General features: G+C 45.8%; 1 protein-coding gene across 1 annotated transcript in view; it reads right to left on the minus strand.

The window, feature by feature from the left end:
• LOC135241889 (OTU domain-containing protein 7A-like) overlaps window positions 1-25339 on the minus strand; it is a 71683-nt gene that overhangs the window by 6381 nt on the left and 39963 nt on the right. Inside the window, exons 4-11 of the mRNA XM_064312651.1 lie at window positions 21258-21437; window positions 20846-21064; window positions 17104-17205; window positions 16053-16180; window positions 14907-15019; window positions 8727-8854; window positions 7566-7715; window positions 716-830 (exon numbers count right to left, since the gene is read on the minus strand). Of these exons, the coding sequence (XP_064168721.1) occupies window positions 716-830; window positions 7566-7715; window positions 8727-8854; window positions 14907-15019; window positions 16053-16180; window positions 17104-17205; window positions 20846-21064; window positions 21258-21437 (1135 nt within the window). The remainder of the gene's footprint in view (window positions 1-715; window positions 831-7565; window positions 7716-8726; window positions 8855-14906; window positions 15020-16052; window positions 16181-17103; window positions 17206-20845; window positions 21065-21257; window positions 21438-25339) is intronic.

The raw sequence follows: 25339 nt of genomic DNA on the forward strand, positions 1-25339 counted from the left end.
TTAATTGGGGGTCTGGGGGAGGTGTTCTACACAAACTACTTGGGTAACAGACGGACTGAAGGATGCAGAATCTGGGCGTCTGGCCCTCATTTCCTCTGCCTGTGTGAGCATGTGGGTGTTTATGGGCGTTTAGGAGGCAGACGGGGTTCAGGAGGATCTGCTGTCGACACTGAATGGGGCTCTTTGGTCCTGTCCCCTGTGTGACTGAACCACCTGACGTTAGAGAGTACACAGCAGCACGCTGCCCTCCATCCACAGAGCAGGGGACAGGCTTGAGGGCTAGCAGGCAGAGAGTAGAGTACAGTGTGTAGAGAATAGAGGATAGTGAACAGAGGATAGTGGGAAGAGAACAGATGATAGTGGAGGATAGGGGTAGTGGATAGTGAATAGAGGATGGGGTAGTGGATAGTGAATAGAGGATAGGGGTAGTGGATAGTAAATAGAGGATAGGGATAGTGGATAGTAAAGAGAGGATATGGGTAGTGGATAGTGAACAGAGGATAGGGGATAGTGGAGGATAGGGGTAGTGGATGGTGAATAGAGGATAGGGGATAGTGGAGGATAGGGGTAGTGGATAGTGAATAGAGGATAGGGGTAGTGGATAGTGAATAGAGAATAGGGGTAATGGATAGTGAATAGATGATAGGGGAAAGTGGAGGATAGGGGAGTGGATGGGGGTTGTGGGTACAGTGTGTAGAGGATCAGCAGGACTTACTTGGCAAGCTTGGCATTGTCATTATCATCCCTCCCCCACTCCCAGTCCTTCCCTGGGTCCACAGCAAAGTGAAGGGACAGCAGCTTGTGTTCAGAGTCAGTCAGAGGGATGACAGCTGGAATACAATGTAAGGGACAGGATCATCTGTATTAATCTGAGCTCACACATACACACACACTCACACACACACTCACATACACACGCACACACTCACGCATACACACATACACTCACACCCTCACAAACACACACGCACACATGCACACACGCTCACACACACTCTCTGTCTCACACACACTTGTACACACATTAACACACAGACTCACACACACACACACATACACTCACAAACAAACACACACCCAGACACACATAGACATACAGCACGCACACACAGCTCAAATCTGATAGCTCAAAATAAGTCAACAACAAAACAAGTAAAAGAAAACTCCCAACACGATATGATATGGGTTGTTGCTTCTTGTGTGGTTTGGCTGACATCCTCGTTCCAAAACAGAGTATGAGAATACCTGCTGCTTTAATCCACTAAAAGACTCTTTCACAGAGAGAGAGGAGAGGGCCTCCCACATGTCAGCTGGGCTGGGAGACAATGGGGGACGATCCAGCCTTGGCTGTCTGGAACTGTGGGTACAGGCAGTCTTCGCTGCTCGGGGCCCTGCCAGCAGCACCCGCTCTCTCCGGGGTACACAATGTACCGAGGCACTCAATGTGTGCTCACAGTCTATGCTGAGCTCTAATGATTACTGTTTCTCTGTGTGAGGGAGAGAGCATGTGTGTGTGTGTGTGTGTGTGTGTGTGAGTGTGCACTAAAACCTAATTGCAGTCTTGCCAAATGAGATGAGCAGTCAAATGAAATAAGCCATTTTAACTGTATTATAGTTTAACTATTATATAATACTTTAACTAAGGGAACACTTCAACAGATGAAGTTCAAGGTGGTGGTTTTCTTAAACTGTGTGTGTGTGTGTGTTGATAATGCAAAGTCATAATGTACCTCCAACAGGAAAATCTAAGGTCAGATTATTCTAGACACGTCTGTTCCTTTTAATCACTATGTAGCACTTTTGTGATTAGTTCTGTGAGTCACTGTATTGCTGCGTACTTTCTTTTCTATTTCCATTTAGTATCGTTTAGCATTCTGTCTGTAATACATGCTCTGAAGTGATGTCTTGGTTTAGAGGACAATAGTGCGTCGAATTCGACTGAATGATCAATTGATGGTTATCCAGCATCCCACTCCAGCTGATTTCAGAGAGGCTACTCATTAAAAAGGGCTTGGCATCTCCTTTAAAATCAGCAACTAAGCCCTTAGGGAAAACAATAGAATACCCAGCGGTACTGCAGCACCAGTGATGTCATCACCAGCCCCCTGTTGAGCCCATCTTTAAAAACTCGTTGCCACAAATTTAAACTGATCGCAGTGCTTTTCCATCTATCCTAGACACAGAAAAGCCATCAGAGTTGCAGAGAGGGTAGGCACTGAGAAGGTAACCTAACTACTACCCAGTATAAAAAAGAAAAAAACATGCCAGCTCCAGCCGTTAAAATCAAAGACTGGAATCCTTTCTACGTGTTTGTGTAAGTTAAACCACAAAAAAAAGACCCGGGCTTCGACTGGAAAGGTGAATAAACATGCCTACTGCCTAAACGCAGTCAACACAAGGAACACATTTTCACTTCATTCTGCTGAAGATGCATTTTGAAGTGGGCAATACATGTAACCAATAAAAGTACAGAGGTCTGGCCACTGGCACGAATGTCCTCCAGGGGAAGAGGTCACATACCTGCTTGCTTTCCGCACTTTGATTTTGGTTTCCTGGAATCTATCTGTCCAGAGAACAAATGAGAACTTACGCTACCAAAAATACACCCCCCCCACCCCACCCTAACATCGCATCCTGAAAGTGCTGTGCTAGCACCGGGGTGGGTACAGGCTTGTGCCTTTCAGCAGGGAGCTAAGCTGGGCTTGAGCAAACAAAGGCGCCGGGGAGCGCCAGGCGACGGGCAGAGGTGTGTGAGCACACAAAGCCTCAGACAGGTGTGCGGGAGCGTGGCAGCGAGGGCCGCGGGGGTTTGACGGGAGCGTGTTTCCCCCTGCGCCGCGCCGCGCTGCGCTGGCGGAGGTCTGAATCAGACACCGCTCTCCCACACTGCAGCTGTCTCGAGCTCCTCGCGGACCCAAACCCGCCGCGCACGCCCCGCTCCGGCTGCCTCCCGCGCTCGGATTGGCGGGAACCTGGGAGCTCCACATTCGCGCTGCGCGTTGGCAGACACGCGCTGCTGTCCTCGGATGACCTTCCCCAGTGGAATTAGCATAGCCCGTGACATCACAGGCCCCCCCCAGAAATGCGGCAGGGGTGCCAGTTGTGACTTGGACGGCTTGTTTGGAAAGGCCAGGGGGTGGGACTGAGGAAGAACTGATACAGGGAGGCGAGGGGACTCTGTGTGGTGGGGGGAGGGGTTTTGAGGAGGAATAAAAGGCAGAGCTGAATTGATAGGGGTAAACCAGTCTCATCTTGCTCTGGCATGTCGTCACAAGCACCACTTCCAGTTTCTGAGGTAAAGACGGCAGGAGGAACTCAGGCATTCCTGGTCGATTGATTGTGTTGGTCACAGGACCAGACAGACAAAACAAAGCGCGGCTGCCAGCGCAGTGATCAGCACACTCACACGCCATCCAGTCCTGAAGAGCAGTTGCCATAGCAAGCTTCTTAGACAATACACAATAACTCCACAGAGGAAAAGACCCAGGCGCACAGCGCGACCGCACCCGCACCCACACACACGCACTTACACACCCACATAAGAACAGACAGGCACACACACACACACACAAACACAATCACACACACACACACACACACACACACACACGCACACAGACTGTCCAGGCACACAAGGTTCATTTATTGAGCCTTGCTTCTCTTTATTACTCTCTTGATAAAGACAATTCATACATAGGCAGCCTTAAACGATTATATGTGCTTTGATCACCGTGAAGTTTTCTAATCCTCTTACAGCTCTGGTATTGAAGGTTTACATACCACTGACCCATGGTACACACCACAGTTTTGCACAGGGGCTTTTAAAAAGGAGAACTAAGCTAAAATTAGGGTAAAGGTACAGATACCACCACAACCTGTTAGCACTGGCAACTGCCCTAAAAATAAAGAACACTTCTTCTCCCTGACAATAATGCAGATGGCAGTTATTTCGCACATCCTCATTGTTTCATACTACACTATCCACAGCTCCCCCTTGCAGTGCTAAATAACGTGACATTGCTTAATAAACCATAAATTGTACATGCATTTGGAGTTAACTAATATTAAGCAGGTAATAAAAAATATTGAAAATGTATGTTATAAAAATCTTTTTAGATTTGACATTGCACCAAGGCAGAGCACATTGGCGGGCACTGCCCGTTTCATGTAACTCTAGACAGTGGCGCCCACTGGTGGATATCAGCCAACATGACATTCTCCTCAGTGATAGGGGTTTACTTCAGCTTCAGCTCCTCAGCTTGAAGCAGCCTGAAGGCTTGCTTTGAACACATAATGACTCGTTTAGTACCAGTGCCCTCGTCTGTTTGGAAGATATCAAGGTTAATATCCAGGAGAGTCCACATATGTATGCACAGTATTTAAAGGGGTATTTAACATAATTGAATACATTTTCATGTTTTTATAACAGGGGTTCTCACATTGAAGTCCAGGGACCCCTAGATATCTGTAATGCCTGAAAATGGTAAAACTTTTTGTAAACATATTTTGTTTATATTTCCATATAGTATGTATTTTATGTTTTCGACTTTCAGAAAATTTTAACAAATACTGGGTTTACACATCCTTTCTAATATTGCGATGATTGTGGTCACTAAATATTTATATTGTACAAAACATGGATCCATGACATAATGGCATTCATTTATATGTGCGTTAAATAGTCACTGAATTGCAGCCTGTTGTGGGTGTTGCATAAAGTATCATGGGTCACAGGGTGCACATGTTAGGAGACCTTGAGATGAAAGTTTGGGAACATCTGTTTTAATACAACGTACAGTTACATTTTTTACTAAATTTGGTAAGTGTTGAAGTGCTACTGTGTAAAAATGGCTCTTTTATACAAGGTTGAAAGGGCCATTATGTGAGCTCAGTGAAAACCCACGGAGGTCTTTTTAAAAGTGGAAGTAGACCTAAAAATAATTCTAGACATTTACTTGGCCCAACTCTCCTCATGCTTAAACCACAGCAGCAAAAACAAGCATACTGAAACCAGCTCTCCTCCCGTTCCACCAGAAAGCCAGGTCATTCAGGTAGAGAGAGCGTTCGTCAGTCTGTGTGTGTGTGTGTGTTTGCGTTTGTGTGTATGTTAGGCGGAAGAAGGTGCGTAGTCTAAACAGTGCACATACTCTGGGGGACTGTAGAAATGTGATACCAGTGAAAAAAGCTATAATCTATATTTTAAACCTTTTTGCTCCATCAAACGAGCTGTGTGCTATTAAAGCAAACTTTGCAGTTCGCCTGACTCTATACCTAGCCAACCTTTTTCCTGTTATACTGTTTTTACCACATAAAATAAACTGAGCTAATATAACTGGAATGTGGATTCCAGCAGTGAGATGTCACTGTGGTTTAAGTTCCATATATCAAACACCTGGCGGCATCTTTAAGCCCAGTAGTTGGCACATAATCACATACTGTATACACACATACAAACACAGGTGCACACATGCACATAAAACCCCACACATGCATAGGCTCAGACACGCAAACCCACACACATGCGAAAGCACAAACAGTTAGAGCCTTCCGGAACCTTCCGGGTCATCCGGTGCACAGAGAGAAGGGGAACAGGCTGGTCAGGGGTAGGAGAAGGGGTGTGGCCCAGCTGTGGCCTGACAGAGCAGGCGGTGCCCAGTTAGCTGTAATTAGCAGTGGCAGAGTGCGCCTACTTCCCTGAAACCTGTTCAGAATGGGAGGGGGGGGGTGGTTGGGTGTGTGAGTGTGTACTTGTATAAGTGCATGTGCGTGTGTTTGTTCATGTGTGCATACACAAGATCTCCACCCACCTAACGGAGGAGTTCTAGTTGACTCAGGGCCTGTAATCAGTATGATGCTGTGCTGCTTAGCTTTAAGGTGCTACCACCAAGAGACAATCCAGTTTATTACACACCCCTCCAAAACGCCCCCTGGAAGCAGCACAGCTGGGGGTGTAACACCATCCCATGGAAAAAAACCCGGGCTCTCAAACTCTTAAACAGAGAGATGACTACAGATCACTTTATATTACTTAAAAGAAGAAACTCTCCACAATGGCTCACATATCATCCATGCAGACATGTTAGATATGAAGAACATTTTTAATAACACAGCAGCACAGTGTCAGGGATGGGAATCTGTACTCTAGTTAAAAATGAGTTTCTTTACTGCAGTGACACATAGCTGCCCTGTACGCAGAGAAACAAACCAATCTGTCTGTTTTGCACTGTTATCTATTGATGGAGCCAAGGCAAGCTGACTCTGACGCTCATAATTCAATCGGCGCTTAATTCCAAAGCACAGTGGCTCCTGATACGCTAATATATATTGGGGAAATAATCTCACTGCTGCCTGCGCCTCAGAGAGGAGTCAGAATGTTGTGCTGTCGCAGCTGACAGCCGTCAGTTCAGGAGGTCTCTGTTTAAACCCAGAAGAAGTGGATGGACAATGCTGCCTGCTAATCTGGGCCTTGATGGCAGCGCCTGTGCCCAAAGCGCTCACATTACCCACGCTGTGTCATGCGGGGAGGGCCGCGCTCTGTTGAATGAAGCGGTTATCATTTGTCCCCGAAGTGCTGTGACATGATGGCATGCAGATGACTTTGCCTGTAAGGGAAATCCATTCTTCAGCCCCTTTCGGATTTCCTCTCATAGCCCTTAAGCTGTTGGCCGTTGTGGCTTTGGCGGTAACTTGACAGACGCTATCGGGAATGGAGCCGACCCAGACCGGGTTGTCCTGAGAACACCGGGTGGAGGGTTTGGAGCACTGCCCACATTGGCAACCGGGGCCCTGGGCTGACCTCAGGGGACTCCTATTGGCCAGCGGCAGGAAGAGGCGTGCCAGAAAGCCTCTGCTCATTCACCGTGCTTAAAGCGGGAACTCCTTTAGATAACTGTTTCTAGGCTACATGGAGACTGGACTACCAGTCACATGTTCGTTGACTGCCTTTCCTAAATTATCACCTTATTAGGTAATTAGGGAACAGATCTGAAAATCTGGTTTTGGTAGATGTGTGTTTGAGCTGCGTCTGTGTGCCACTCTCAGCCCTCTGAGTCTGTTAGACCTGTGAATCTTTAGTTTCCATCACATCTCCTGTACACAAACAGAGCTGATCTATATGCTTCAGCAGTATTCTGGACATCTGTGCCAAGACTGGTCCTTTTCAAACTTCACTCTGCCATGTATATCTGCTTCTGTCTGGCTCCAGCTTTTCACTCTGATTGAGCACTCTATACTTTGCTCTCTGCTCTGATTAGTCAGTTGGTATTTTTCTCTGTGCTCTGACTGGGCAGTTATACATTATACTTAGCACTATATTTTTACTAGTCAGTCCACAGCTTGTTCTTGGGTTGTTGGGCACACTCAGTAATTTGTTCTTTGCTGTTGTTTGGCACACTCAGTAATTTACTCTGTGCTGTGATTAGCCTGTTCATACTCTCTAATGTGCCTTGACTGTACAGACTGTACCTTTCTTTTTGCTGAAATGGGTCCAGCTTGTACCTGGCTTGTTCTGTGTTGCAATTGGTGAAAGAGTACCTGGGCCTGTGCTCTCATTGTTCAGTACATACCTTGTTCTCTTTGCTGGTCCTTCTGCTCCATGGACACCAAGGCGGAAAAGTGGGCCTGGTCATAGGCCAGGACCAGAGGAGAGCAGTGGCAGCGGTTGGGGGGAACCTCCAGTGGCAGGTACAGGCCTCCAAATGGTATAGGAGCAAACGCTGCAGTATAAAAACCAAACTCCTCTTAAATGACACATAAAGAATGAAACGCAGCTTAAATAAAATAATGCACAAGAACAATAACAACCCCAATTCTCAAGACAGCCTTGATTTTGTGTTCCAGGTGGATATTCGTAGTGAGGCTTTTTTAGTGAAGTTGGCAAGCTGTGTAACAACACTCCATCTGCTGCTAAACACTGAGAAGGTAAGACCGGAACTGAACCCGGCCCTCCCCATCACTGTTCACAGTGAGCACCCAGGGGGAGAGCCTAGCGACTGGGGGACAAGCTCTGCCTCGGTCCGCAGACGCTCGTCTGGATCTGGGCAGACAGCAGCATTCAGTGGGACGCCATGCGCTACGTGTGGCTCTTTGGGAAAGCGGTCTCGCTGCACCAGGCCATAGCTGTGGCTGGCGCCAGCTTGTGCTGGCCTGATTAGAGCGGGACTGTAGGGCAGGAAAGGGAATTACCCTGCACCACAGCCATTATACCAGCTACAAAACTCAGCTCCGAATGCTGCCTTCTCCATCTAGTGGGAACTGCTGTGCTGAAATTGTGTGGCGAGGATGAACCCTTCTGCCATCCAGCTGGAGTATGATGACTCTGATCATGGGACTTGGGAAGGCAGTTACAAGCTGATGTGCTTTTAATATCTGCTTCCATTGAATTATTAGGAGACACAACACAGTGTTTCCCAAAATTCTTAGATAGTAAATATATATATGTACATTCCTTTAAAACAAAAACAATGCACATCAAGCACACTATTCAGGAATAATAACAACTGTTATTGGCACTGACCACTGCCAATTGTTGATTATGTGTCTTTGGAATGACTGGGTACAGTTTCAGTCTTCAACATAAAATGTAAATTACACTGGCAGTTCATGTGCAGGCAACCATTAAATTAAACATGTACCCCAGTCTGAGTATACAGAGATCTGTTATTCCTCCAAACCACTAGAGGGAGCACACTCAGTAGGTGAGTACTGAGATGCTGGCCTGTGCTTACCCTCTCCACCGGAGTCTCGGAGCATGGTGTCAGCCACCACCACAATGGGCCTGCGCAGGACGTGGGCCAGAACGAACACATGGAACTCCTCCAAGCTCTCATAAACCGGGTCCTCCGAGTTATCCACACTGTAGGAAACATATTCACTCATATTGAACCTTACCATCAGAGTGATGTAGTCACCACAAAGTTTCTACAAGCACACTATACCACGATCAAAGGAGATTCCAGAAGAGATGAGAAAAAAAGGATTTCAGTCTGGAAAGGATTACAAAGCTTTTTTAGAGGCTTTGGGACTCCACCGAACCACAGTCTCCAAATGGAGAACAACTGGAATAGTGGTGAATCTTCCCCAGAGTGGCTGACCTACCAAAATCTCTCCAGGTGCACAGCGACAACTCATCCAGGAAGTCACAAAAGATCCCAGAAGAACATCCAAAGAACTGCAGGCCTCTCTAGCCTCAGTTAAGGACAGTGTTCATAACTCAATAATAAGAAAGAGACTGGGCAATAAAGGGATTCTTGGGAGAATAGCAAAGTGGAAACCACTGCTAACCAAGAGAAACATCAATGCTCATCTCACATTTGCAAAAAAGCACCAAGATGATCCCAAAGCTTTTCGGGATTATTTTCCATGGACAGGTGAGTCGAAAGTTCAACTTCTTGGACAACATGGGCCCAATTATGTTGGGTGTAAAGCAAATACAGAATTTCACAGCATGGACATCACACCAACAGTCAAACATGGTGGTGGTAGTAAGATGGCGTGGGGATGCTTTGCCTCAGGACCTGGACAACAACTATATGAATGTCTACTTCTGAATTGCTGGAAGAAAGTCCACATCTGAGTGACTGAAGCAGTTGTGCAAAGAAGAGTGGGCAGAAATTTATCCACAGCGATGTGAAAGACTGATATAAAATTGTGTTTTATGTTTTTAGTGTTTTATACTTATTTAGGTTCCCTTTGTCTAATATTACATTTTTTAATGATCTGAAGTCATTCAGTATGACAATTTCAATAATAGAGGCAATCAAGAAGGGGGCAAATACTTTTCAACAGCACCTGTAAATCCAGCATATCCCCCAGCCTGGGAAGAATTATCCAGAGTAAATAAAAGCTGGCATTGATTTAGCTCCATTAGTATAGAAGAAAACTGCAGGAAAGGTACATATGTTTACACACAGTCAGATTTGCTGTGAAGCAGATTTATAAATGCTTGGGTGGATCAAAAAGCAGGATTTTCTGAGATTTATTTAAGCCGCGTTTCCACCAAAATTACCCGGAACTTTCAGTCCCAGGAACTACTTTACCAGGAACTAAAAGGTTCCTTCAGCCAATGGTTGTCTGCGTTTCCACCGGGGTCTAAAGTACCGCGAAGATTAGGCAAATTAGCCCACTGATGTTGTCGTCGGTCCATCTGTCATATGATTTCTTCTGTAACCCCATACTACCACCGAAGTAGCCTACATTATTTTCTAATAACCGGGACAGCCCGGAGGGGTTTATTCCACTTATATACAACGGGTTACCAACAATGACTATATATGGTTACTTTTGTATTTATTGATTTTCATATATCCTCTCAAACACATTCATTAACAGCAGAAAACATGCACACGTTGTAAACAATTTGCTGTTTTATTACTTTCTCGTCGTCAATTCCATATAGGCTAATCGCAAAATGACAAGAATAGAACGAAAACTCGGACTTGCGTGAAAATGTAAATTTGGTACAGCCACCGTTTGCTTTCCTTCGAAGTTACTGCTAGCCGAGCAGCGAAGTGTGCCCTCCAGATGCGAACCATGCACCATAAATGAGTCTTCCTGGTCTTTTCGTGGAATTGACAAATGGCAGTAAAATTGAGTAAAATTACGGCAGTCTGAAAAAGCTAAAGAGAAGATTACTAGAATTAACCTGTTATTTTACCCGGATAAAAAGTGCGGAAGGTGATTTCCAGTTTGCTTGTACTGTATCACCAATGTTAATTATGCAGAACTACCGCATACCTCACATAACTGTATCAAACGTTTTGAGTCAATTACAACGGGCTAACAAAGAAAATCCGGAAGAAAATATTCAGCAACCGAATTAATGAATGTTTTGGTAGCCTACGTAATATGCTGTCCCAGCACGAATGCTTAGCATTTTATAAAACGAATACTAAAGCAAGAAAAAAACAGAAGAGCACACGTTATAATTCCAAGACGTTGACAGGCTATAACCAAAAGTAGGCTACTGCGCCGCATAACATACAAGTTTGATTTGAAGTTATTATGAAAATAAATTGGTTTGCCGCTGCATATTTTCAAACATGGCGGGTAATGGCGGAAAATAAATACAACACAAATGCTACGAGTACTCGACCAATCAGAAATGTTCAGCGCTGCAAGCTCCACCCAAAAGGTTCCTGTACTTTCGGAAAGTACTACCCCCCGAGCAGGAACGTTTTGGGGGGTAAAACAAAGCCCCCAGAACTAAATTTAGACACTAGTTCCTGCGGTGGAAACGCACCGAGTTCCTCAAAAGGTTCCTAGTTCCGGGGTATAGTTCCTGCGGTGGAAACGCGGCTAGCGTAGCAGGAACCACCATGCGGCCCTTCTCTCCTCAGGCTGACTGACTGAGGACTGCTCTGTCTGGACCCTCTCAGCCACGGCTGGCCCTGGGGCTCGTCTCCTCATGGCCAGGGAGGGGGCAGGGAGCTCTGTTCCTTTCACGGCTGGTGAGCGGATACGCGTGTCTGACTCAGGCTCCCCTCGCTGCCTTTGTGAGCCCCCCGCGTGCCGCTGTGCTCGCACCGTAGCCGCAGATGTGTGCAGTCATTTCTGCCGGCTCGCGGTGCCAGGCACAAAAGCAATTTGCCGCTTTTTTCCCGGAGGCCGGTGGAGCGTGCCACAGCCCAGCCGGGGCTGCCTACCCACCAGGGAAATACAACAATGAAGTCTTCTCACGCACACAGCCTGCATGCCAAATCAATGCTAATTAAGAGCTTTTTAATATGCCAGTTCTTCTTTAGCCCTGTGTACGGGCTTTTCGCTGACCAGGACCATGCAACAAAGCGCTGACAACTCAACTCCTGCAAAGGGGAGGAGCACAAAATGGGAGCAGACCTTAGAACAGAGGAGGAGGAGAGCATGGGGGAGAAGAATAGCACAGGGGGATGAGCAGTGCTAGGGAGGAGCACAACACAGGCGAGGGACATAGCACAGGGGGAGGAGCACAGCACAAGGGAGGGGCATAACACAAGGAACGAGCATAGCACAAGGGAGGGGCATAGCACGGGGCCGAGGACAGAGGAGGAACATAGCACCCTACCAACAGCACTCAATTCTTTTTAAAGGAGTACCATGGTGGTTGAACGTGACACTTCCCAGTTGTCTTCAGGCAACAACAAAACAAATGTGCATAATGTTTTTATTCTTCAGTCATTTCAATGTACTTAAAAACGTATTTTTCTAAGCCTAAATTTCCCACGATAAAAATTCACCCGAACCGTCAGGGCGTGGTAATGAGAACTGTCAGTTAGCTATGATTGACAGACCGTGCCCCGTTACCATAGCTACTCTCATGATACGCGCTCTCTTTGGGAGACTGAATTTTCACAAGCTAGCTAGCTTAGTAGGCCTAGTATATCAAGTATCGGTAGATAGCTAAGGTAAGGACGTTGACTTATATCCAATTATAATTTTTGCTATCTAGCTAGCCAAGTTAAGATAAAAGCACAACTCTAACGTCCTCATAAAAGCAAACTAGCAAGCTAACGTTATCGATAACATTGCCTTATGAAAGCAAACCTCCTAGCTAGCTAACGTTAGCTAGCTAGCTAAATGAATATAACCAGAAATAATCTAAAGGCACTCTAATTTAAGTGAACCTAACGTTAGTCAAATATTTGCATTGTCTGAACAGCAGAACGGTGTGTCCTGTCAGATTTCTTTACGGGGCGTGGAAATGGGAGTGGTTACTGTATTAGTGACGTAGCAAAATGACAACTTTCTCAACCGGTTGAAAATAGGACGATGAATTTAAAACGCATATTTCTCCAAAAATACAGAACGGACATATTTAATACTTTGCTCATTGTGTTTCTTCAATGCCTCTTGTGCAAATAGCACATAAAACCGAGAAAGTGTGAAAATCACCATGGTGATCCATGGTAACCCAAATGAATGTTGTCTCTGGCAAGATGACCTTAGGAAGGAGTTAAATGGATAGTTTTAAAAGGCCATCAGATTAAAGCAGCAAAATAATTACATATACGTATGTAATATATTTATTTAAATAAATGGTACTAAAATTTCTAGTATATAGTTATAATATTTTCTATGAATTAATACCAGTAGACATTTATTGTTTAAAAGACTGCCTTTGAAGAACTGAAAGATTTGAGGGAAAACATTTGCAGTCATGTGCTGGGTAACTCTCTGTAAGCACAGTACAACTGAATAATTCAGGTTGAGCATCTTAATCCACTTTTAGATTAAACGCTTGATGAAACTCTTGGTGCCCTAATGATCAACTACAAATCCCAAACATTTGTAATTAGTAAGTGGGTCAGAGTTTCGATTTGATTCCAGTGTAAACCTGCCGATGCCGAAAGCACAGGGTATTGAAAATTCCCTGGCCACGGTCAGTGAATTGCTGGGCTGTTTTTGAGTAGGGGATAAATTCTGGTGTGAATACATCTGCCTTCAGTCATTGAAGTGAGTGTGGAATTTGATTAGACTACTGTGACAAGGGGGTTTGTGCTTGCACATGCAGGCTTCAGACAGTGTGTGGGTGTTAGGTGGTGTGGTCCCAGTAGATGTGACACACCAGGATGTTTGGCAGACAGCAGTTACACACAGACACATCGTCAATGGGTTGCCTGGCGACTGGGTTTCACTTTATGCGGTTACAGTTTAGGGAAGTGTGCTATAACGGTAATTTTCTTCTGCTGAAAACTTCCCTCTAATGGCACAGAGGGCTGTTCTGACAAATCACGACTAGTTTATCACATCGTTACCATTGGGGCTAGGCTGTTTATCGAATCATAGCGCAGCATTAATTAGACGTTTCCAGTAAACAGGAAGCAAATGCAACGTACTGCAGTGGTGAGCTCAGTTCTGGTATAGACACACCCAGCTGTTTCCTCTGAGAAGCAGATTCAGTTGAGCGCTTTGCCACAGAGGCCAGAAAGACTGTAACCGCTGCACGTTTCGCAGTGCGCTCGAGATTTGCAGCGAGGTGGAGGAAACTGCAGCGGAAGAGGTTATGGTTTCCATTCCTTTATCTTTTGACCTGAGATATGAGGTCATTTGTAAGCGCGGCAGAATGTACACTGACACAGACCTCTCCTGTATATCATGTCCATGAAATGAAATTTAAACAGTACTGCTACTCCTCCCAAGACTCGCTGACCTGCTGGCCTTCTTCACACTATCCTTGCAAGCAAACGCCAAACCGCTGACAAGGTTATCAGAATGATCACATGGTTATTTTCACACAGGTGAATCTCCATTTTACCAAATGTGCTAGTCCTTTCTGCATGAAAAGTTGGCTAGAGCAACATAAGGGATGGAGGTGGGGGTTGAGTAGGACAACAGGGTCCCTGTTATTAATGAGTTCCATGAAAAGGTCAGGGGATTAATTGAGTTCTCTGACTCCAAACACCTAACCCCCTCGCCCTGTGCTGTTAGCCACCATTGACTTAAAATAAACTCAGTGATACACTCCAGTCTGGAGCCTAGTGGTGCTGGAGCAGATGCTGGGGGCTGGTTGTACTCTGCCTCTGACAACCCAACTGAGAGAAGCACGCTATTGAACACAGGCATGATCTAAAGGAGTCATTTTCTCTCTCGCTCTCTTACGTACACACACTGTAAAAGCAGCAATTGATCACAACCATGCTCCGAACCTTAACCCTCTCCTCATCTTTCTCTCAATTCAAACAGAGTGCTGAATAAATACCCAGGCCCCAAGTCACCCAGGCCCAGCCCACACCCACACTCCCCTCCACGGCACAGCTTTCTTACTCTCCTTGTGTTTCCACTGCTGTTCTTCTCTTCCTTCTTTTGTGCCTGGCCCGTGGTGTATCCAGAGTCAAAGAGTGAGTATTGGCTTGGCTGCTGAAGGCAGTGCGGATTTGAAGTGTGCTGTTTTGGTGGCGTGGCTGTGTTGGACACAAACAAGAGTTACTCACCCCCCACTGGCATTGCCGTTCTTGCTGAAGTGTGTGCGTGGCTCACTGGACGCCAGTTTCAGAAGGTCGTTCCACTCCCTCTCCCACTCCTCCTCCGTGTACACCAGCCCTGACTGCACAGAGAGAGAGACGTTACACATATACACGCACTTTCACACAGGTCTGCAGGCTTGCACACTTACACTCTCACATACACATCAACACACTATCCCTATCCCTGGTTCACACACACTGTCTTTCATTGCACAGACAGCCATTATACTCACTCACACACACACACACACACACACACACACACACACACACAGGAAATCAGTACACACCACAGCAATGGTAGCATCTGCACACATATGGCCTGAAACACTTTTTCCCCATTTTTTCCACCTCTCTGAGCTTGTCTTCTGATGTGCACACTTGCTGTACGGGTGCAGTGTGTCTTGTGACAACTGATATGACTGCCAGCTCCACAAGCAGCTGAACTGAATGCTATGCTTCCTGAGCATCCCCGTGAATGGACCCCTCTCTCGCTCTCATGCACACACCACTGCAGGTGCCAGAGTGGCGTTCCTGGCTGCTCTGCTGGATTGTTCCACAGGTGCCTCAGGGGCTGGAGGGGAGTCCGTCGTAGCGGGGCAGGGCGAAACAGGGCGCGGCAGAGCAGGGCGTGAGGGGAAGAGGGTTTCATTCCTGAGGGAGGACCGTTCCCCCAAGCTGACCCTGGCTTGCATCACAGCACTCGCAAAGCCATAACTCCTCACAAGCTGCATTCACTGTCTCCCGTGCAGCATAATGGCTGTCTCACAGCTCCATTAGCGCCCAGCCATAAAGCCTCTCCAGAACTCACACTCAGGAAGCCCGGAGCCCAAGGTGCTGAGCTCCTGACATGTCTGTGGTAAGTGTGGCATGAATTATAAAACTTGCTTTGGAATGATTTTAACTGGACTCCACAATTTCTGGTGTGACGACTTACAAGAACATGAGTATTACGCTCCGCAATGTCTGTCGTGATGCTCCTGCCTGCTGTTTTTCAGGGATGTGGATGGGCAATGGGCTGTGTAGGTGTGTTTGTTTACAGTAGGTGTGTAAGCGCAGTGTGGGTGTCTGGCAGGCAGGTGAGAGGCTGTGTGGGTGGGGAAGGATGCTGACCTCCTTGTTCTGCTGGGTCTGCTGCCATCTCCACCTCCTCTTCAGAGCCTCTCTCTCTGCCCCACTCTTCATCATCGCATACAGAGACTTCCTCAGAACCAGGTCCCGGTCATGGAAACCCCACATCCCTGCAAACACACACACACACACACACGCATGGTTTTGGATGATAACACAATTTCTGTTCCATCTGCGTCATTCTTTCGTTCATTACGGCCATTGGTTTTTTTATGCGCCTTTTCTTCAGTTATTACGGCCATTGGTTTTTTTATGCGCCTTTTCTTCAGTTATTACGTCGATTAAGTTTTCTTCATTTCCTTGATTGAATTATACGCGTGCAAATCTCTTTTTACAATTTGCACCTGTTGGGTTTCTATTTAAACCCCCCAGCAAGCCGATAAACTTTGCTTCAGTGCTACGTTACACGAGAGCCGGTAATCTGTCAAGTGTGGTAAAGGTATAGGATTAAAAGTTTGCGATATTGGATTGTTGTGGCTATAAAATTAGCACAACAGTCTTTAGCTTAATTGGTTGTTGGCAACAAGTTAGTGCCACAACCTAAACTCAGAATTCTTATTTTAGTGTTACTTTTTCAGCCTCGGTTCGAGGTCTGTTTTCTTTGAGTTACCCCGTTTTCTGCACAGGCTGTTTTATTTTCAGAAAGTTCATACTCCTTAAGCTTTTGTTTTTTACCCAGTACGCGGGTTGTTTAGAGCTTTTCTTTGGGATACTCTCCCTTAGGAGTATTGTTTTTCTTTTCGTTCTTTTTTTCCCCCCCTGTCCTTGTCTCTTTCGAGAATTAGTGGTTATTCTACCTCAGGTGAATGGCTTAAAGAATCGCTGTTCAGTTGCATTTGGTCTCCCAAAACCTCATACACCTTTTAGCATTAATCTTGAGGTATTCATCTTGAGCTGAATAATCACGAAGGACAGGCTTCAGTAAGCTGCTCTCAGCACTAGAGGGACCGTTTCTCCCTATGTCTGCCTCTGGGACCAGGCTCCCTGCTCTGCTCTGTCCAGCCCGGTGTTTGCAGCGCCTGATGAGGCTCACCCAAGGATGCAGCGTGCAGTAGGCAGTTCCCGTCCCCCGTGGTGGCCAGTGGAAGAAGACGCTTGCAGCTGGTACACATGGTGGACCACCAGTTCAGTCGACCTGAAAATGGGGCGAAAGCATTGAGCTTTGTCAGCATTTGCTCTCTCCCTGTATGCTGCTCACTGCTCAGAGAAAGAAGAATGAGCGTGAAATGGGTTAGGATGTACCTTGTGCTCAAGGCTCTGCCTCTGTACGATAAAGTGCCCTTCAGGGAAAGAACTGGACCAGTAAAAGGTCTTTTATTAAGGCTGATGTAAAACCTGCTTCCTGGAGCTATCTGCCAGGCTATTAATCATTTACCCATGTGCTCTGAGAGGGGCTGCCTCTGGGAGAGCATGCTGGGAATGCAGCGGAGCGGGAAAGCCTGGGCATGTTACAGAGCAGGGGTGGACAAAGCACAAACTGCCCAACCCGTCACACAAACATGAAAACCAGCCACCTCGCACTGTGCGGGCTATGGGCCAGAACACTGCTGACACTGGGTCATAGTCGGCACACCAGGTTAATACCAAAGCGGGCCTTCAGACAGCCAATACTGCCCCCCAACTGTGCCTGCCTATGGAGAGCGGTTTTACACACTGTAAACCTAATGCTTAGTGAAAAATCATATTGAAGCTTAATGAGCTTACTGTTAACGCAAAAGGACAGCTGTATGCTTCTGGATGTCTGCTGGGACAAAGATCCCCTTTCTCGTTTTAACTTAATGTCTTTTTTTTTCAAGCTCTAGGATATTCTCTGATATCTTGAAGATATTGTGTGAAACCGACCTGCTCGGTACAATGAAACACATTTATATTCAGTTTCTTAACATTTGTGAAAATGCTATGCTTTGTTATAGGGAAGCATGTAACCGTAAACATGGTTTGTTCCAAATGTAAAGCAGCAGTTTTTATCGTTTATGATACTCCCGAGTTTGAGGGAGCATGTGACTTATGACGCTTATTCACACACACCTGCGGGGTGAGATTTTGGTGGGTCTGGTGATGGGTCTAACGGAGGAATATAGCTGGGGAAGATGAGCAGAAATATGTGCAGTGGGAGTTCTGCAAATCTCCTGAACAACAGTCAGCATAAATGAAGGAGGTGCCTAGGGCCTCTCAAGGGCTGTAAGACTAGTCTGGAGACTAACATGCAGTTAGTGGGTTTAAAAAAAAAAAATATATATATAGGTATTTCAGGTAACTTATGTTCCTTGGTGCTTTAGCTGTTTACCCTTCTGACTGATGGAAGTGCATGTCTTGCTTTGCATGGACTATTAAGCATTTGTGATGGTGTACTCATCAGTAGTGGAACTTACACACACCTGAGCCCCACGAGAGGGTATTGTAACCTGGGAGGATGGGGTGGTGAATCTGAAATGTATTTTGAGTGTAATTGTGTAAGTAATGTTTGGTTGTTGGGGTGGAGTGGCTGTTATGGGTTATGGGCTAAGTAATAACTTTGGCTGCATGTGATGAAGGGTTATGCACTTACAGGTATGCCCTGTGTGCTAGAGGGGTGAGTGACATTTTAGGGATAATGTACCGCATGCGTTTGATTAGACTCAATATGCTGTAGCCTACTTGGCCAGCCTCTGGTCGACTGGAACCTTCTTGTGATTCCACTTCTCGTAGAGTTTAGAACTGGTTCTTCATGTGGTACAACTCATGAATGTTCTTCCCAAACTCATAAGGTGCTACCGTTAAGTTAAATATCTCAAGTGTAGCCTACCTTCAATAAATGAATTTACTTTTCCATTTTTGTGGTGATGTGGCGTACTGTCAGACTCTGACTCTGGACCCAACCCCCTTATTTTATTAAATTTTTTTGTGTTCAATAAAGTAGCCAAACCTCATCCAGTGCATTCAGATCATTCTTTAAATATTCAATACAGTTTGTGCTGCATATTTCAAATAAACTTTAAATCATGGTAAAATAAGGTGGAATAATTTGCAGGGCCTTCATGAATGCAAGACATGTGATTGTGTACACTGTAGGGCAGACGCAACTCCCTTGGCTGCAAAAACGCAGCTGAACTAATGAGCGTTTGTTATTTGCTAACTGACGTGATTCCTTATGCCCAATCGAAAAGCCTTTTTAATTCCCATCTTAATCTGTGAAATGTCACTGGAAGAACCAGCTCCGAGTGTTGCTGCTTTGACTGCTTGTTTTGACAAATGAAGAGATTGGGCCTAAGCTTATTTGTGAGCTGAGTCACATTAGCCCCACGTCCCTCTGCGGAGGGGGATTGATGGAACATGGAAGCGCATAAAGGGAGCGATGCCTCTTACAAATGGAAGCAGATGCTTACTGCTGAAGTCCTGGGGAAGGGATGTGAAACAGTCATGTAGCCTGTGGCCTAAACTGCCTGTTCAAACAAGAAGAGACTGGAAATGTGACGCTGGGTGCTAAAAGCTCTGCAAAGGCCACGTTTAAAAGTCTCTCTTAAGCATCATCTAATGCCTTCAAAGACCCCTGAGACCGCACCCATGCAGATATACTGCTAGTGTAATGGGCTCCATTATCATCCATCCATTTTGTAAACTGCTTACTCCTTGTCAAGGCTGAAGCCTATCCCAGTATGCACTGGGTAAAAGGAAGGAATACACCCTGGACAGGTCACCAATCCATTGTAGGGCCCACACACCATTCACTCACACATTGAGTAACGGAGTACCTGGAGGAAACCCATGTGGATATGGGGTGAGCTAGAAAACTCCACAGAAAATACCTTGGCCGGGATTCACTCAACACCTCCTTGGTTTGAGAAAGCGCTATTCGCCTCCATTATCATATCAAAAGGAAATCTGGGAAGCTTGGTTTGGTCTGTCACACTCTTTTGGTTTCTCATAACAGAAATGCTAGGATTGCTGCAGGCGGAAACACAAGCGCTGCATGTTAACACACATTTCAGAAAGAGAGTAATTGAGACAGTTTTTTCTCTCTGTGTTAGAATATGGAGACATTTACAGGCATGCATTCATTACCACCGTTAAACCTCTAGGTACCATTTACCACTCAGCTGTAAGATTCATTACAGGTGATAAATCTGGCACACATCACTGTCGTCTTTATGAAAAGGTTGGCTGGCCCTCTCTGTCTGTGAGACATTGTCAGCACTGCTGTTTTCATCTATAAAGCCCTGCAGGGTAGGCCACCAGCTTATCTATCTTCATTTCTGAATTGAAATTATCACACACGCTCACAAGACTGGCTTATACTCCAGGTCGCCAAGAAAAAGTCTGACCTAGGACAGACTGCTTTGTGCCCCTCATATTTGGAACAATTTGGAAAAAATAAATAAATGTAAAACTGGACTTCAAAACACTTTCAGACCCAAATATTAAATTGTATTGATTTTGAATGTAATTGTTTTGATTAATGTTTTAATTGTTTTATTACTGCTTTATTTATTCATTTATTTATTTATCTGTTTATTTGTTGTAATCTTTTTAACATAAATTAAAATGTAATTAAATATAATGTGTCCGTATGGTTGGCTTCCATGCCTTATTCATCGCCTGCACAGTTGGTTAGAGCGCTCATGGTCTCAGCATACTGTTTAAATGTATGAGCACATGACACAATCATGGCTGTGTTAATCAGTGGATGTCACCAGCAATGTGACGTGCACCGCACACGGTGAGGATGGGCGTGGCCCAGAGGCAGCGCACAGACGGGAAGGAGGAGAGCGATTCTTCCGGAAGCGGTCGGTGCTCACCGGCCTGCTCCAGGGCCACCATGGTGGACTGCTCGATGAGGTCCCTCTCGATGAAGCAGCGGAAGTCCTCGCTGTACACGCTGAGGTCGGGCAGCTGGAAGGTGTAGATGGGCATCTCCAGGGGCAGCTGCTCGCTGTTGCACTCGCTGGCCACGTGCGAGCGCGCCAGGGACACGATGGCCGAGCTGGCGTGGGAGATGCCCCGCGACAGGCGCTTCTCTGGAGGGAGGAGAGGAACGTGCCGAAATGCTCGCGTCAGAAGCAGCAAAGATGCATTCTGCTGCTGATCGAGGACATTGCAACGACCGACCGGTCAGCAGACCCAATAACACCATGTTGTCATCATTGGAGGAAAATAAAACGCGGATACAGAGCTGTGGGGAAGGAACTGACCGAAGCGCAGGTGCACTACCTTGAGCATTGTCCTCCTGCCTCTGGCACGGACGCTCCACCTTGGCCAGGTGTTGGGGCGTATCCCGCTCAGGGGGCTTGTAGTAGCGGCCCTCGTTGAAGACCTGTGGCAGGTTGGCTGTATGAACCTGCCGGAGCTGCTCAAAGTCACTGAGAGCCGCGCTCACATCCCAGTTTTTACCTGCACAAGAAAAACACAGGTAACACAGGTAAAATACAGGTAAAATTATTAAAACACAGGTAACACACAGCTAAAACAATGAAAACAGTTACAACGCAGGTAAAACAATGAAGACACTGACAGAACAGGTAAAATGCAGGTAAAAGGTGTCAGGATCAGCAAACCTTTCTTCACCACCATTAGCTGTCCAGAGCTTGCGGTGTGCTCTTATGCAACTAGCACCCTGCTAGCCTACTGCCCCGAATGTGACTGAAGCAGAGCACTGCAGAAGTCTTTTACCAAGCCGTCACTACGCTCACAGAAAAGAACACCCCAAATAAGCTTAGGGTTGGCCTCTGGATGCCATCCATTTTCAGTTCTGACAAAAGTCGACTAAATGAAAACTGGATTTATAACACAGCTAAGCACACGTATTGTATAACATTAAGTCATGCTGCATGGTGATCTGCGTAAACCTGGTTTAAAACACCTTGTGAAAGTGGTCAGGAGATATTCTACCTGCGAAGCAATCTGATTAGAAACAAACAGCAGGAAACTGAACAGTGAAATAACATCCTTTCTGTTGTTGATACTCTGGCTGAAGCAGAAAAGCTGTTCACAGACAGATATAAAAGACAAGCCAGCAAACAGGCAATTAGTTGCAATATTTCTGAGTTAAAAACTTCCTGCTCATGGTGGTAAAAGTAGGCCCATATATGACTAAAATGGCCACAAAGCAGCTCCTCCCCCAGTCAGCACATAATGCAAGCCTAGCAGGCCTCGCCACTGTCACCCTCGCGAGGTGCGATTGTTTTCTGGCTGCCCGTTTGCACACTCATATCAGAACATCATTAGCCAACAACAACTTCTCCCATTGAACCACCAGGAAACCATTTTACTTTTTGCATTTTATGCTGTAAAAATGGGATGCTAGCATCTGTGCTTGTCCTTTTCACTCCTCCCACACACTAAGCCAAATACAATTCCACAGTGACACAAAGGAAAGGCGTGAGGAGGAAAGATGCAGCTTTCTGTCGTGCTGTATAGATTGTATCTAATCTGTACAGAGAGGGAGAGTGAGAATTCTGAAAACAGATTCACTATATAGTACAACAGTAGCCAAACCATTGATTTCCTGAAGTGCAGTGAGAATGCATAAAATCTTCCGTGAAGCACCACGTATGTCTGTGAATCCCTTTGAAGAAAATAATATCTGAAATCTGTATGGTATGGAAAAATGTGAATGAAATTCTGAATCCTTCCACTGCAGTTTGAGATTTTTTCGACCCCAAATTTAGGCATATGTGATGGTTGTAAGAGTTGGTAGTGACAGAAGTATAGAAAAACTGTTTCTATCAGATATTTCCGATTCATTTATGACAAGCGGGTCCCACATCCCCACAGTGAAGGGCCCGAAGACTGGGGCGAATGCAAGCACTGTTTACGGCCACTAGATGGCATGTCTTTCCTATAGCTTTCACATTGCTTATTTGCTCAGTCGGCACTGTCGTCCAGGGTAGCCAAACTAAGTCCACTGTTTTTACACATTACTCAGTTATACAGCTGGATATTTAATAAAGTGTTTGGAGTAAAGGGTGTCACTGACGGGCACTATGGCATTAGCAGTGCCTCACCCAGGATTTGAGCCTGCAGCCACCCATGACTCATATACTATGTCATATTGCGACTCGCACACAAACAAGCTCACACATTCACCCATCGCACATGCATCCGGACAACAAGCCTTTACACATTCACTCAGTTACAGTGGAATACATAAAGATATACACACATGCAGACATGCACACATGTATACACTCGTATGTGCATGTGTATACTTTTGCGTTGGGAAATGCAAACATATTTATGCATACACACATGTCTACACATGCACATATGTACATATACCCAAATACATACACACACACACATCTAATCACACACTGGCAACAGGTCTAAAGCAGAAGTGTTTATGACCACACTTGTAGACAGTTAATGAGCCTGGCCTTTATCATTCACAGTGAGGGGGGAGGAGATTACTGCACTGAGCTCTGGGAGAGTGACAGCTCCTCAAACAGGACATGACCACTGCCTCAGGGCTCCTCCAGCTGCCATCTGCTCTCCCTCACCACTGACCTGAGATCAGTCACCCTCACTGCATCTATCTATGAGATCCACCATCACCACTGACCTGAGATCAGCCACCCCCACTACATCTGGTCATGAGACCCACCATCACCACTGACCAGAGATCAGCCTCTTTATCTGTCCATGAGACCTGAGATCAGCCTGGTTCACCAGATTCTCACTCTTCCCCTCACTGCACCAGGCAAAACTCCCATTAATAGTTTCATGTATAATGAAATAAGATATATATTCGCATTGAAAGTATTAGTAGTATAAAATGTGATTGACAGGTGGGTAAGCACTAGCCAATAAGATTTGAATGAACAAAAGGCTGCCATCATTTCAGATGACGAAAGTGGCGATCAAGCTAAATAAGGGGCAGTTACGCATGTTTTCCTAATGTCACACTTACGGTAAAGCCTTACTCTGCTTCACATCGAATTGATTTGCGGGATTAGGCTGTTGGTGACGCGCTTTATTTCCACAGTGCTGTTGACGGAGTGTGAGCTGGCTGGTGAATGGAGAATGGGAGGGTGGCGTCTGGTTTGTCTCCAGCTCTCCATCAGTGGGGCTTACCCTAAAGGCTCCTCAGTTTGCTGACTGCAGTAATTATCAGTCGCCAGCTTTCCTGTACACAGTTGGCAGGAAGCTGGATGTATAACTAGCGTAGACAAAAAAGAGCTGAGACATTATGTCAGCTTCCCAACAATAATATTACCTCTGGGCGTACAGACGTAGTGCCTCACTCGGTGCATTGTTGTATTTAGGGCTTTTACGTATGTTTGCTTCTTTAAGTGGTGAGTTATGATGGGGGATATCACCACTGAGACTGGTAGGATCAGAGCTGAGGGAGACATACTGTACAGTACACAGAGACACACACACACATGTTCACACGTACCACACTTACTGCAGACACAAGTACGCACATTAACGCCCACACACGAACACCTATGCATTACAATGACAACTTTGTGTGTGTGTGTGTGTGTGTGTGCGCGCAGTCTAATTACTGAAAAGCAACTATCTGTAAATGCTGCTAAATTAAATGATGGAATCAAAAGTCACAATTAAATGGCTACTGTGTGGGTGGATCACAGGAAGTGAGGAAATAGGATGTGTGTTGAATTGGCGTTTTCACGCTCTGCATCATGTGACTGAGGTGAGCATCACCACGGCATCATCCTGCCAGAACAAATGGACGACAGGTCCTGAACTTTCAGGAACTTTCGAAATGCCCCCCTCCCTTTAGCTGGGAGCGAACACAGCTCTTATCCTCCCCTCCTGTTTTTGCCATTCGTGCCAGTTTTCTCATCCTGTCCTTGCTTTGTTCGACATCAGATCCACCCCCCCCCCCCCACCAGAGGCAGCGTATGCTACCACACTCAGACTGCGAAACCTCAGATCACGCGCGGCAGTACCTCTGAACAAATCGATGCAAATCGTATCCACTACATTGATTACCGCGTCATTTAGCGGGCCAAATCTGAAATGCAATTAACGCTTTAATCCAATGGCTGCTCTGTACAAATCTGACACACACTATCTGTGCCAGATTAAAGCAAGCATTTCCTATTTCCAATCAGTGTCCACAAGTATGCACAGCACGAACAGTTTCTTAGTCCATCGATTTTACTTTGACACATTCAAAGGCTCTCACACCAAACTGAAAATGACAATTACAAGCTCTTTCTGACTATTTTATTTATTGCTACACAAATACCTAGCCAACGATACAAAGCTTTTGTCAGTTAAAATTATAGAACTTTGTACTATAACCCCTTTATCTGAAAATA

This window comes from Anguilla rostrata, chromosome 16, assembly GCF_018555375.3.
Source record: "Anguilla rostrata isolate EN2019 chromosome 16, ASM1855537v3, whole genome shotgun sequence".
NCBI classification, from domain to species: Eukaryota; Metazoa; Chordata; class Actinopteri; order Anguilliformes; family Anguillidae; genus Anguilla; species Anguilla rostrata.